Source organism: Coregonus lavaretus (assembly GCF_964263955.1).
Source record: "Coregonus lavaretus genome assembly, chromosome: 28".
Classification (NCBI taxonomy): Eukaryota; Metazoa; Chordata; class Actinopteri; order Salmoniformes; family Salmonidae; genus Coregonus; species Coregonus lavaretus.
In genome coordinates, this window is record NC_140015.1 from 9,518,267 (window position 1) to 9,533,057 (window position 14,791).

The 14,791-nt window shown below is 46.7% G+C and overlaps 1 protein-coding gene across 1 annotated transcript in view; it reads right to left on the bottom strand.

Moving 5' to 3' along the window:
* LOC311104487 (junction plakoglobin-like) overlaps nucleotides 1-14,791 on the bottom strand; it is a 67,685-nt gene that overhangs the window by 5,764 nt on the left and 47,130 nt on the right. Inside the window, exons 5-12 of the mRNA XM_084146338.1 lie at nucleotides 11,462-11,700; nucleotides 10,098-10,299; nucleotides 9,411-9,555; nucleotides 9,166-9,269; nucleotides 8,096-8,434; nucleotides 4,302-4,454; nucleotides 368-487; nucleotides 47-197 (exon numbers count right to left, since the gene is read on the bottom strand). Coding sequence (XP_084002464.1) covers nucleotides 47-197; nucleotides 368-487; nucleotides 4,302-4,454; nucleotides 8,096-8,434; nucleotides 9,166-9,269; nucleotides 9,411-9,555; nucleotides 10,098-10,299; nucleotides 11,462-11,700 — 1,453 coding nt within the window. The remainder of the gene's footprint in view (nucleotides 1-46; nucleotides 198-367; nucleotides 488-4,301; nucleotides 4,455-8,095; nucleotides 8,435-9,165; nucleotides 9,270-9,410; nucleotides 9,556-10,097; nucleotides 10,300-11,461; nucleotides 11,701-14,791) is intronic.

The window sequence follows — 14,791 nt, forward strand, 5'->3', positions numbered from 1 at the left end:
TATAAAATCCACTAAAGCATAAGCTTCTGTTTATGAAGAGACTGACCGATGCCCTCGTTGCTGGAGTGCAGCAGCTCCATGAGTGGGGCAGAGGCTCCCTCTGCGTCGATCATCTCCGCAGACTGCTTGTCCAGGGCCAGCTCACACAGCACCCCCGCAGACACACGCTTCACGTTCTCCACGTACGAGTACAACAACTACGGACAGATGGAGAGAGGGAGAGCTCAGAGTTACACACACATCTGCTAAAATACACCAAAACTCACAAGTAACACACACTCACTTTTTTTCACTCTCTTTTCCACTTTCTCTCTCTCACACAAGTGCATACAGCTCCAACTGAGAGTTTGGTGTATTAGACATTAACCTGTACAAAGAGTGGAATGGTCTGCATGCTGGCGATCTCTCCCCTGTTGATGGGGTCTCTGGCCAGGATGTGCAGGGCTCCTGTACAGCCCTCCACTATCTCCTCCATACGAACACCATCCTGGGAGGAGTGGGGAAGAGAGTTAGGAAGTGTGTGTGTGGAGTGCGTGTGACTTTGTGAAATCCTCTGTGGGATGATACATTGATGTATGGGTTTGTTTTGATCACTTGGTAACATTCTGCAATACAACAGCTGGGCGCCATTCAATTTGACACTCAGAGAGCACTGTATCCCAAATCACGTTTGGGCAAGTTCCCAATGGCTTCAAAACCCCATAAAATGGACTGAAATGGATCTCTGTCACTGGGTCTCCCTATAGGCCAACTGGCCTACATTGGGTTGGAGAGGTCTGGGATGGGGCGTGTGCTGGAGCTGGGGCATGGTGGTGACAACTGGACTATCCTGCTGGGACCCTGAGTGGCACATTGCACCCCTTTACTGTCTGAAATACAACCTACTCGTTTTACAGTGTGAGGAACTGTTTCCACAGAGAATGGAATTTTTGTGATTTGATGTGCAGTGTGTTGAAAGAATGTTGCTTTGAGTGCTTCAGTGTATTTGAATTCTGTACAATTTGGCTGAGGTGATTGTGTGATATGGCTAGCATGTAATGGAGTGGATTAATCTGTGGTATGTGAGTTGCAAAGGAGGCGACTCACTCTGTATAAGTGTTGTAACTGTGAGTGACTTGCATATTTGTGATGAAGGTCAGTGGTAGAAAAAGTACATTTTCATACTTGAGTAAAAGTAAAGATACCTTCATGGAAAATGACTCAAGTAAAAGTGAAAGTCACCCAGTAAAATACAACTTGAGTAAAAGTCAAAAAGTATTTGGTTTTAAATATACTTAAGTATCAAAAGTAAATGGAATTGCTCAATTATACTTAAGTATCAAAAGTAAAAGTATAAGTCATTTCACATTCCTTATATTAAGCAAACCAGATCGCACGATTTTCTTCTTTGTTTAATTTATGGATAGCCAGTGGCACACTCCAACACTCAGACATAATTTACAAACAAAGCATTTGTGTTTAGTGAGTCCGCCAGATTGTCACACCCTGGCCCTGGGGACTCTATATGTTGAGCCAGGGTGTGTAGTTTCTATGTGTTTTGTTCTATGTTCACAGTCTAGTTCTTGTATTTCTATGTTGGCCAGAGTGGTTCCCAATCAGAGGCAACGAGTGTCAGCTGTTGCTGGTTGTCTCTGATTGGGAGCCATATTTAAACAGTCTGTTTTCCCTTAGTGTTTGTGGGATCTTGTTCCTTTTGGTGTGTTCCGTGTTTGTTGTGTTTAACATAGGACGTCACGTTATCGTTTGTTGTTTTGTTGTTCGTGCATTCATTAAATAAAAGAAGTATGTTCGTTCATCACGCTGCGCCTTGGTCTACTCAGTTCAACGATCGTGACAGAAGATCCCACCATACCAGGACCAAGAAGCGTGTCCAGGAGCAGGCAGCCTGGACATGGGAGGAAGCGCCGGGAAAGGAGCTGGAGAGGTTGGCGATGGCCCAGGTGGGCAAAGTGTGGTCCTGGGAGGACATGCTCGGGGGAAAAGGGCCATGGGCTAAGATTAAGGCCCTGGTGAGAGAGGAGCAACGGCGTCAACAGTGTCGTCGTCGGACGGACGAGAGGCAACCCCAACATTTTTTTAGGGGGGGGCACACGGCATGGGCGACTGGGCAGCAGGAGGCTGCCACAGGGCGAATTGGGAGGTTGGCAGAGGAGGCCGCCAGGTTACGGGGGCCACTGGTCAAAGAGGGAAAGGAAGGTGTAGAGGCACGGCGAGAGGTACTGGGGTGTGTTACCAGTCCGGTCCGGCCCGTTCCTGCTCCTCGCACCAAGCCTACGGTGCGCGTCGTCAGCCCGGCTCGGCCTGTTCCTGCTCCTCGCACCAAGCCTACGGTGCGCGTCGCCAGCCCAGCCCGGCCTGTTCCTGCTCCCCGCACCAAGCTAATGGTGCGCGGCGCCAGCCCGGCCTGTTCCTGCCACTCGCACCAAGCCTACGGTGCGCGTCGCTAGCCCGGCCCGGCCTGTTCCTGCCACTCGCACCAAGCCTACGGTGCGCGTCGCCAGCCCGGCCCGGCCTGTTCCTGCCACTCGCACCAAGCCTACGGTGCGCGTCGCCAGCCCGGCCCGGCCTGTTCCTGCCACTCGCACCAAGCCTACGGTGCGCGTCGCCAGCCCGGCCCGGCCTGTTCCTGCCACTCGCACCAAGCCTACAGTGCACGTCGCCAGCCCGGCCCGGCCTGTTCCTGCCACTCGCACCAAGCCTACGGTGCGCGTCGCCAGCCCGGCCCTGCCTGTTCCTGCCACTCGCACCAAGCCAGGGGTGCGCATCGTCAGCCCGGTCCGGCCCGTTCCTGCTCCACGCACCAAGCCAGGGGTGTGCGTCGTCAGCCCGGTCCGGCCCGTTCCTGCTCCACGCACCAAGCCAGGGGTGTGCGTCGTCAGCCCGGTCCGGCCCGTTCCTGCTCCACGCACCAAGCCAGGGGTGCGAGTCGCCAGCCCGGTCCGGCCCGTTCCTGCTCCACGCACCAAGCCAGGGGTGCGAGTCGTCAGTCCGGTCCGGCCCGTTCCTGCTCCACGCACCAAGCCAGGGGTGCGCATCGTCAGCCCGGTACGGCCCGTTCCGGCTCCACGCACCAAGCCAGGGGTGCGCATCGTCAGCCCGGTCCGGCCCGTAGCTGCTCCACGCACCAAGCCAGGGGTGCGCATCGTCAGCCCGGTCCGGCCCGTTCCTGCTCCACGCACCAAGCCAGGGGTGCGCATCGTCAGCCCGGTCCGGCCCGTTGCTGCTCCACGCACCAAGCCAGGGGTGCGCATCGTCAGCCCGGTCCGGCCCGTTTCTGCTCCACGCACCAAGCCAGGGGTGTGCGTTGTCAGTCCGGCACAACCCGTGCCTGGGTCACCGGTGCCTGGTCAGGTACCGGTCAGCTGCTCCACACCGGAGCTGAAGCAATCCGCTCCTACGATGTCCAGTCCAGCTCCAGCCAGCGGGGCCAGACCGGACCAGGGGCGCTACGGGGGGATTATTGGTAGGTGGTGGGCAAGCCCGGAGCCGGAACCGCCTCCGAGGAGGAATGCCCACCCAGCCCTCCCCTGTTTGGTTTATGTGGAGGCGCGGTCGCAGTCCGCGCCTTTGGGGGGGGGTACTGTCACACCCTGGCCCTGGGGACTCTATATGTTGAGCCAGGGTGTGTAGTTTCTATGTGTTTTGTTCTATGTTTACAGTCTAGTTCTTGTATTTCTATGTTGGCCAGAGTGTTTCCCAATCAGAGGCAACGAGTGTCAGCTGTTGCTGGTTGTCTCTGATTGGGAGCCATATTTAAACAGTCTGTTTTCCCTTAGTGTTTGTGGGATCTTGTTCCTTTTGGTGTGTTCCGTGTTTGTTGTGTTTAACATAAGACGTCACGTTATAGTTTGTTGTTTTGTTGTTCGTGCATTCATTAAATAAAAGAAGTATGTTCGTTCATCACGCTGCGCCTTGGTCTACTCAGTTCAACGATCGTGACACAGATCAGAGGCAGTAGGGACGACCAGGGATGTTCTCTTGATAAGTGCGTGAATTTGACAATTTTCCTGTCCTGCTAAGCATTCAAAATGTAACGAGTACTTTTGGGTGTCAGGGAAAATGTGTGGAGTAAAAAGTACATTATATTCTTTAGGAATGTAGTGAAGTAAAAATTGTCAAAAATATAAATAGTAAAGTAAACTACAGATACCCGAAAAAAAAACTTAAGTAGTACTTTAAAGTATTTTTACTTAAGTACTTTACACCACTGATGAAGGTGACATAACTTCTATCATTATGGATGATGACAGTGTCATTCCTGTGATAGTGAGACTTTTGTGTTGAATGGTGTCGTGACTGACCTGGTACGTCTGCTGAGAACTGGAGGCGTGTCTCTGGGTGTCCTGGTGAGCATTCAGCAGCAGGTTGACCAATCGGGGGATGGCTCCAGCATCCCTCAGTGGGGCCTGATTGACTGGGCACAGCGCCAGGTTACGGATCAGACCAACCGTGGCCTATGGGAAAGAGAGGGGGCGGGTTGAACGTAGCTGTATGGAAAAAGCACCAATGTAATATCTGTTACTGCTACAATACCCAGTGCACAAATACATGATATACTGCATGATTATGAGAGTGCATGTCTGAAAGCATACAGTACACATCTATTAAGGACTTGGCACTGCAGTGTGGAGCTCATGTGAAAGAACGCATACGTACCCTAAGGTATACACCTATATGTGCGACTGTGCAAGTGATGCAAGCTGCGGCAATGTAACTGCAATCACATTTAACAGAACGTGAGCTGCCACCTCCTGAAATGATGGTCTGGCTCACCATAACCCTGCCCTGTCCTCTGATGTTTCCTCCCATTTCCCATACCCCGACCCCTAGCCACAACATGGGCCAATAACATCTTATATAAAGTCCCCTTTAAAAACCTCATCATTCATTTCACATCATTAAATTACAATCTCCCCTTTATTAAAAGAGCTCCGGCTGGATTGAGAATCGTCCTGGCGTGTGCTGTGATGGAGATCTGGTTGCCTAATCCTCCACACACATGCGCGCACACACACACACACACACACACACACACACACACACACACACACACACACACACACACACACACACACACACACACACACACACACACACACACACACACACACACACACACACACACACACACACACACACACACACACACACACACACACACACACACATCCCCTGCTGTCTGTCAGAGCGGAGTGCAGATCAGGAGGAAAATTCAGGCATGGCCCGTAGCGTCTGTCTCCGTACCACACGGAGAGAGAGAGGGCGGAAAGGTTGGCTAATTCAGCCTGTAAATTAATTATTAAATCCCGCTTGTGCACGGACATGTATGTGTACGGAGTCACAGATGGACATACACACGTGTGCATTCCAGCATTCCCAGGTAAATATTTATATGGCTCTCGTTGCTTATCCATATGAGTTTGGATAGACAAACACACACACTCTGCCACAGTAGGAGATTTAAATTCAGAAGGCGTAAATGAGTGATTAGACACAGCTTGGTGCAGAGAGACCTTCTGGCTGACATAGAGCAGAAGGAGGCAGAGAGAGAGGTGTGTGAGGGAGAGAGCAGTGTGTGTGTGTGAGGGAGAGAGCAGTGTGTGTATGTGAGGGAGAGAGCAGTGTGTGTGTGTGTGAGGGAGAGAACAGTGTGTGTGTGTGTGTGAGGGAGAGAGCAGTGTGTGAGGGAGAGAGCAGTGTGTGTGAGGGAGAGAGCAATGTGTGTGTGTTTCATTCATGTTCTTTGTGTGTGACTAGTATTTAGTTCCATCAGAGCTAATAAACTCAAAGCCTAATATCCCCCAAATGGGAAGTAATGTATACATGGTCAAGTAATCAGCAACAAGATGCCAATACATGGATAGCTGGCTGCAAATAGGCCTTAGAACACCACAACACCTTTCTGTCAGTTAGTGAGGATGAGACATGTCAATGTTTACCTGCTGCTACCGTCACTGGAGTCATGAAGACACACATGGCCACTTGCCAAGTGCACATGCATAGTCCTACGTGCACACACAGAGTGGGTACAAATACTCTTAAATGGATTACTTTAGTCTGTTGTTTTAGACCAATGACATGTGAAAAGACTAGATAGGTGCCTACCATACTGCTTTCACTCACTCATCAAATACTTTTAGATCAGAATAGAAGGAAATGACACAAGGAAAGAACACCGATGGACTATTGGGACACAAACACGACACACAGAGAGGCTAGTGCACATCGGGGTAAAAATAAACGGTCATTCTTGTGGACCAGTGCCCATGGGAATGACAGAGCAGGACAGCAGGACACACACATACCCTCGACCATTGAAGTGTTCTGTTCCGATTGGCATGAACTCAAGTGTGCTTCACGGATGCTGCTTGCTGGGAGCGAATCAGAAGAGCATCTCAAAACCGATCAGAGACTGAAGCACGGGGTTGGAGGGGGAGGGGAACCTAACCTTCCTTATCATGCTAGTTGACTGTTTAGATCATAAGAGAGGAAAACTACCACTCATAAAGCAAATATTACATTCATTGGTAGGTGGTACCTTTGATATTACTATTACTAGTATCCAACTATAGCTATACTGTATTACTATTGATATTACTATTATGTCTACTATCATCTTACTATATCTACTGTATATCCATAGCATAGTGTTAGACATTGGTTTACCCTCATACTAGGCTGACATTTTAGCATGATTTATTTCGTTGTGAGAGTGGTTATTCTGGCAAGTTGAGCATTTAACTCTCTCGCTATCTTTAAATCCATCTGCTGTCAAAGATGGGTGTGCACTATTCCCTGATGAAACAGACAACAATAACACATTGATATAAATTCATAAGGTAGCCACTGGATTCAGAGAAAAATCCAACCAATCTTGTTTTCATTGCTAAAGAATGACAGCGAAGGCCTTGCAAATCCCAGACGATGTTATCATTGTTCCACAGTGACGTTGTTGTGTGATGCATGCTACACTTACTGCCTGTGAGCAGCCCTTTCTCTCTCTCTCTCTCGCTCTCTTTCTCTCACCCAAATTAGCCATTTCTATCTTACTCAATCTTTGTGTATTTTCTCTCTCTCTCTCTCTCTCCCTCCCTCCCTCCCTCCCTCCCTCCATCCCGCCGTCGTTTTCTCCAAAACAAAAACAAAAAGCCAGAGAGGGGACAGTGGGAGCCAGCGGGTGTTGTCCGAGGCAGCCGAATGGTCTCCAGAGCAACCCAGCAGGATTATGGGAGGCACGTCCTGTGCCCTGCCTCGGGGTACAGCATAGTACCCTGCCTGCACTACATCTGGCATATTGAACAACTTCTATGCAGGCCTCACTCTCTACAAAACATCCCCACTGACCTGCTTTCATTAAAGTACTACCATTTTCAAACAACAGTTCCATCTAAATGAAGGGCTCTATTCAATCTGAAACGCTGAAGCTTTACAGATTCCGCAAAATAGAAATGTTAAGGTAATTTCGGATTGAGCCGACATATGCAGTGTTTACTATGAATAAAGACTCCACTAAAGCATGAACATTGCCTTTAAATTTAAATCACGGTGTAAAGCTGAACTTCTGCGATGCGGATTGAATAGAGCCCTAAATAGTATAGCCATTTTGTTTCCAATTAAAGCCTCAAAGATAATGTATTAATATGTACAGTGCATCATACATTGCAAAGAAGGGGACAATGAGTGGTGGCTGTATGTAATGATTTTAACCTCACTCAAGCACCCGTTAAACGAGGAATCATTAAAGACTGACTGCAGCTGCTGGATATAGACACATAGATACATGGATGTACCACAACCAGTTATTTAGGTAAACAAAACAATCACACAGACAAAGCAGCCAGCCAAACAAAACAACCAAACACTCAAGCCAGACAAAACAATAAACAAAAGATTAACTGGTCAGACAAAACAATCACAACCAGCCTGCAAACTTCACTCTTTGATCCTTCACCCCTCACCTTTAACTTAACCACAGTTCAGTAATGGAGCTACCAGCCAGACAAAACAACGAGCCAGACAAAACAAGCACAGTATACCTTTTTCTCACCTCTTCCCCACTCCCATACCCTCCTCAACCAACTATCTCCCCCCTCACCTTCACCACAGGCCAGTAGTGGGGCTGCCCCAGCAGTTTGACGATGGCAGGAATACCATAATGCAGCCGTACAGCATTCTGGGCCAGCTCGGCGTCCTGGTGGCGTGACGTCAGGTGGCGCAGGGCACAGACGGCGGGCTCGGCCACGTCCTCCTTTTCTCCAGCCCGCAGCACGGCGTGGATGAGCGCCTCAACGCCGCCGCACTGCGTTACCAGGGCCTTGTTGCGGGAGTTGTTGCAGGTGAGGTTGGACAGGATCCCTGTGGCGCACGTCAGCATGTTGACGTCGTCCGAACCCAGCTGTCCCACTAACACCTGCAGCAGGCCGTCCAGACCATCCTACAGACAGAGAGAGGGGGAGGTAGGAAGAGAGGTGGGGATTGAGAATGATTTATTTGTCTGTCCTTTGTTTGTTCATCATTTTTTTACTGTAGAACTCCAACTATGTTAGTGTCTCTGTAGAACTCGATGGTACTGTCTTTATCAGGGGAGAAGGACTGCGTCTTTGAAGCCACAGAAGTTCAAGGCCGACTGCAGCATTGTTAGCAGAAAACAGGATCTCCCATTATAGTGAATGGAAAAATGTAAATCTTCGTGGTCAATCTTTATATAAATAATTAAATGTTTTGAAGACAATCATGGTACTAATAACTGCTTTTCTAACACACCAGATGTATGTCCTTGAACCGATTATCTTAAAATCACACACAGAAGAAGAAGGTAATTTAGTTACGAATGAATGGCAGCCTGCAGTACCCTTGTCGGCCTTCAACTTGAGTTACTCAATGAGAGGGGGCAGCACTGAGCTAGCCTGCAACGTCACTTCCTGGAGTAGCTCAAACTGCGCATGTTACGTCTCCATGAGGCGCCATCTTAACCAACTTAATTTGGCTTCAATGCGCTATAGAGTCTTCACATGGGAATACATAGTGTCACGTGATCGATGGCTTTGTTCATTCATATACTGTATATAGTCATTGGTCTTTATAAACTCTGTACTATCTCTGTATTACTCTATGGTACAGTCTCTGCTGATTCAAAATGGACTCTATGGTTACCTGACCTCTTACCTGTTTGGTGGCAGCATCAGACAGGTTCCTCAGGGTCCAGAGGCAGTTCTGTGTGAGGCGCTGGCTGGAGCCAGTCAGGTGCTGTCCCATGGCCTGCATGCCCCCTGGAAGGATGAGAGAGGGAAGGTTAAATGGCTCTTTTATGGAAAGGATCAGACAACACACAAACGCACAGACATACACATATGTACGGACACACACATAACACACATCCTCCCCCAAAACACACACACACACACACTCACCAGCTTCCACTATGGCGGGCTTGTTGCTAGGGCACACTGAGAGAACTTTGAGCACACGGCTGGTGGTCCACAGCAGTTTCTCATAATTATAGTTCCTCATGATGAAGACCAGCCCCTCAGGGCCACCGTTGGCTAGGATGATAAGCTGAGAGGAATAACAATGAAAACACACTGTCATAATCAATGAAATATCATTACAGAGTTTGGACATTACATTATGAATTATCTCAAATATGATTGTTAGAATAATAATAGCAGTATGTGTATTTGATTTAATTATATTCACTTTATATTCAGTATATTACTGATGTAATGCAGGGTACATTACTGACACCATACAGGGTTTTGCTGTAGCAATGCAGCTGCATGCAGCCAGTGGTAAGGACATGTACAGTGTGTGTGTGTGTGTGTCTGTGTGTGCATGTACACACACACGTCACGTGCATATACACCCTTGCTCCCCTGCAGTGCAGCTGCAGGTGGCACTAAAAGGGATCACGCATAATCCAGACCTGCAAGTACAGTACACACACACACACACTGCAAGTACACACACACACTATCCCCTGGCTGCAGTGAAGATGCAGGTAGTCTGTGCCAATACCACTATGCCAAATATGATGGCTCAAGTATTATCCGCACGCATACACACCAAAGACCCCCACCCACCCTCCCCCCACCACACACCTTGCTCTCCTGGTTTCCGTAGGAGAGCAGCTGCAGGCAGTCAGTGGTGATGGCCAGGAACTTGGGGTTGCTCTTCTTCAGCAGAGGCACAATCCTCTGCAGGCCGTCGGCCAGGCGCACCGCCATCTTGGCTCCCTCCTGGTGCAGTAGCAGGTTGTGGAGGGTGGTGATGGCATAGAACAGCACTGACTCCATGGGAGAACTGAGGGAGGGGGAGGGAAGAGGGGAGGGAGGGGAGAGGGAGGGAAATAGGGAGAGTAGGTAGAGAAAAAGAGAGAGGAAGAGAGGGATGTATGAGAGAAATTAGCATGACTTTCTTTTCCCAATTAGTTCCCTCTGAATTTCATTTGCTTTAATTTGTTTTAAAATTTTGCCCTTGCTGCTCTTTGTATAATTAAAAAGCACATATTTCTCTATCATGAATCTGCATCTAAGTCCCTATTTGACAGTCTTGTACAGGGAGGTTTTTCCATTTGTATTTATCTGAATTTTCTTTCTGAATTAATTAAATGTCTTAATTTAGTTTCTGTTTGATGCCTTCTAGACTGTTATACAGGGTTTATACTGTGTGAACAGAGATAAAGAGACTCTCTGCCTCTATGAGAAATTACTATGAAAAATGGCTGCCACTTATCGTGAGGTTAAAATGAGCCTGGTGGTCAGGTTGAAATGATGTGCAGACTAGTTTGGCCAAGTAAATGAGCACAGCATGACACCTCATTACTGATGTGTAATAATGTGATATGCTAATATCTTAGCCTGCAGGCAGTAGTGGACATGGTGGTGGGGATACACACACATTAGCATGTACGCACGCACACACACACACACACACACACACACATATTCTTGCACGCACGCACGCACGCACACACATACACCACACACACACAAATGATCACACACATCACGTACACAACTGCAGATGCAGAGACAGGCCAGAACAGTGCGTACCTAAATCACTTCATTTCTAACACTGAATTCCACCTTACAAGTATCTATTTTGCTCTCTTTCACCCCCTTGCTTTTTCTCTTTCTTTCACTAATTCACTCCCCATCAAACCACCAACCTACAATGCCTATAAAAATATAAGTCCATCACTCTATCCATCCATCCATCCATCCATCAATCCATGCCTATTCACCCCAACCAGTCCATTCCCCACTTTAACCATAAAAGCATCCAAACATTTACTGATACTTCTATCCACCCATCCATCCATACCTACTCCTTCACATCAAACCATTTACCAACAATCTATCCAAACATCTGTTGATAAATTCCTCCCTCCCTCCATCTATCCACTCCCATCTACACCTCAACATCCATCCATCCACCCACTAATCCCTCCCTCCTCTCCTACCTGAGCATGCGGACCAGGGCGGGGATGCCCCCAGACTTGAAGATGGCGAGCAGGCCTTCTCTCTGGTGGGACAGGCTGTGGAGGACGCTGGCAGCACAACGGGCTGTCTCCATGTCTCCCGTGTTCTGCATGGCCCGCACCACCGCCGCCACCATCTGGGGGGACTGCATCAGCACCCGGCGAGACGCCTCTTTCCGCGTCAGCTGGTTCACGATCATGGCCGCCTTGTTGACCACCACCTGTTGGGAATGAGACATTGCATAATTGTGAGTTTCTGTCCATGCAAAATGGTGGCATTGGGTTGGGACCCATTGTTAGGTCTGAACATTTCTTTAGGGTCATGGCTTTAAGGTATAGTTGAATTTAAACGTTGCACTTCAGCAATTCATTGGTACATTGAACATGGTAATTGATAACAAGATTTAGGAACAGACCACGTCTTGGGTTTGAATTGTGAGTAGAAGACAGAGCAGGGTCCATCATGACTTTCAATCATAATCAGAACTGCACACATAGGCCTCAACTCAAGCAATGTTGTACACTGAATCCTTTAAGGACAGCTGAAATTATGTTAAATGACAATATAGACCTATAGAGGATTTGTTTCTGGGGCAGTCCTAATCTGTGTCCAATCTAACTGGCTTAGTCACGACCTTGACAAGCACAGCCACAGCCACAGAGAGCTAGCCAAGCATGGAACTGGATCAATGCTAGTCAGCAGGATGGTGCTCAAGTGTGAGGAGGGACAGCACACAACAGTGACAGAGTCAATGTCCCTATTAAGGACATAATGGTACTTCTATAATACAAGAGATACAGTGCCTTCAGAAAGTGACTTATTCCACATTTTGTTGTGTTATGGCCTGAATTACAGACTGATTAAATATAAACATTTTTCTCACCCATCTACACACAATAGCCCTTAATGACAAAGTGAAAACATGTTTTTAAGAAATGTTTGCACTGTGAGTCTTTCTGGGTAAGTCTCTAAGAGCTTTCCACACCTGGAATGTGCAACATTTGCCCATTATTCTTTTCGAAATTCTTCAAGCTCTGTCAAATTGGTTGTTGATCATTGCTAGACAACCATTTTCAGATCTTGCCACAGAAGTCGATTTAAGTCAAAATTGTAACTCGGCCACTCAGGAACATTCACTGTCTTCTTGGTAAGCAACTCCAGTGTAGATTTGGCCTTGTGTTTTAGGTTATTGTCCTGCTGAACTGTGAATTCATCTCCCAGTGTCTGGTGGAAGGCAGGTTTTCCTCTAGGATTTTGCCTGTGCTTAGCTCCATTCCATTTATTTTGTATCCTGAAAAACTCCCCAATCCGTAACAATTACAAGCATACCCATAACATGATGCAGCCACCACTATGCGTGAAAATATAGAGATTGGTACTCAGTAATGTGTTGTATTGGATTTGCCCCAAACACAAAACTTTGTATTGAGGACAAAAAGTTAATTGCTTTGACACATTTTCTGCATTATTACTTTAGTGCCTTGTTGCAAGAAGGATGCATGTTTTGGAATATTCTTTTCACTTTGCCAATTATGTTAGTATCGTGGAGTAACTACAATGTTGTTGATCCATCCTCAGTTTTCTCTTATCGCAGTCATTAAACTCTGTAACTGTTTTAAAGTCACCGTTGGCCTCATGGTGAAATCCCTGAGCGGTTTCCTTCCTCTCTGGCAACTGAGTTAGGAAGGACTAGGGCTGTTGCAGTGACCATATTACCACCACACAGGCAGTCATGAGTCATGACTGCAGTAAAATTCCAAGTGACCTTCGAGTCACAGTAATCTCCTTATATGCAATCTGGACATGCTTGGTAGTACCCAATTTGCTAACTACCATCAGGTCCTAATGGCCTGGTAGTCAGGGCTCTATTGTCCCTCTAACCACTCTGACATCAATGAAAATGCTTCGAAAATCATATCAAACACAGGCCTATCATCAACAGTAGGCCTATCATACTTTTCAAACTCACCTCACTGTGATGGTCGATTTGAAGAAGTTCAACAGCATGTTGAAACAGTGTAAAACATGGTTGTTATGGATGTTGAAATGGACAGTCTTTCTAAGGTGATGATTCATTCAAAACACTCATACGCATATTAGAGCTTATGCATATGCTAAGGCTTATGAGCCAAAGCCCCCCCCCCCAAAAAAAAAAAAAACTGAATTAAAATTATGATTGTGCCGTTATACAATACATAGCCTACTGCATATTACACATGGAAGAAAAACATAAAACTGATTTAAGATATCTTTGGTACATAATTGTTCTAGCCTTTACTCAAAAATTTTACACATTTGAGTAATCACCTTTGAGTGTGGACTGTATTATTATGCATACTGGATGGACTAGTTACCTTATGCTACGCTCCAAAATGTCTATCCATGAGTCTGGGAGAGAATGCATAGCCAGCCCTAGGCGATGGTTCATTGATTGTGCAGGGCGGCTTACAGTTAGCCTACAATTAGTGATTTTGTATTTGATTTTGATTTTGAATAGCCTAGTAATAGGGACGATTTTCATAATTAATTGAGTGTCACATTACCTTCAGCTATACAGAATATCTCATCACCATGCGTTTCCATCTCCTCCTCGCTCTCCTTTATTCCTTTCTTGAGCGTGCAGACAGGCTCTCAACAGTTCAGTGAAATATGTTTTGTTGCGATAAGATGTTACTATTGATGTTCCCTAACAGATTTCACCTGGTTTCCCAAATTAAGCACTGAGTAGCTGCAAGTACAAGGTTTGAGAGCCCATGGTATATAGAGTTTGGGCGGAATATTACCTGTCGGGCAGCGAGAGCATACTCCACAAACAGTGTTTGATGTGTGGAGTGAAATAAGTGTTCTTATATTTATTTCTCAGCTGCTCATATTAAGCACATGCTCTGCTATAAAACCGAAGTAGCCTACAAAACGGTCCAGCGGGAAAACACACGGCCTCCATTCGCTATTTGAGTGCAAACAGATGACATCAACTTATTTAGGCTTGCCATAACAAAGGGGTTGAATACTTATTGACTCAAGACATTTTAGCTTTAATTTCTTTAATTAGTTTGTAAACATTTCTAAAAACATAATTCCACTTTGACATTATGGGGTATTGTGTGTAGGCCAGTGACAAAAAAATCGCTATTTAATCAATTTTAAGTAAAGGAGTGTGAATAATTTCTGAAGGCACTGTACATTAAATACACACAGTACACACTTTTATCTTACAACAGTTACTGGCTGAATAATTGATTGAAGGTTCAGATTGTTTTTAATAGGAGCACATTGGAAATAGTGTTGTTTAATGCATTCATGTGTTAACA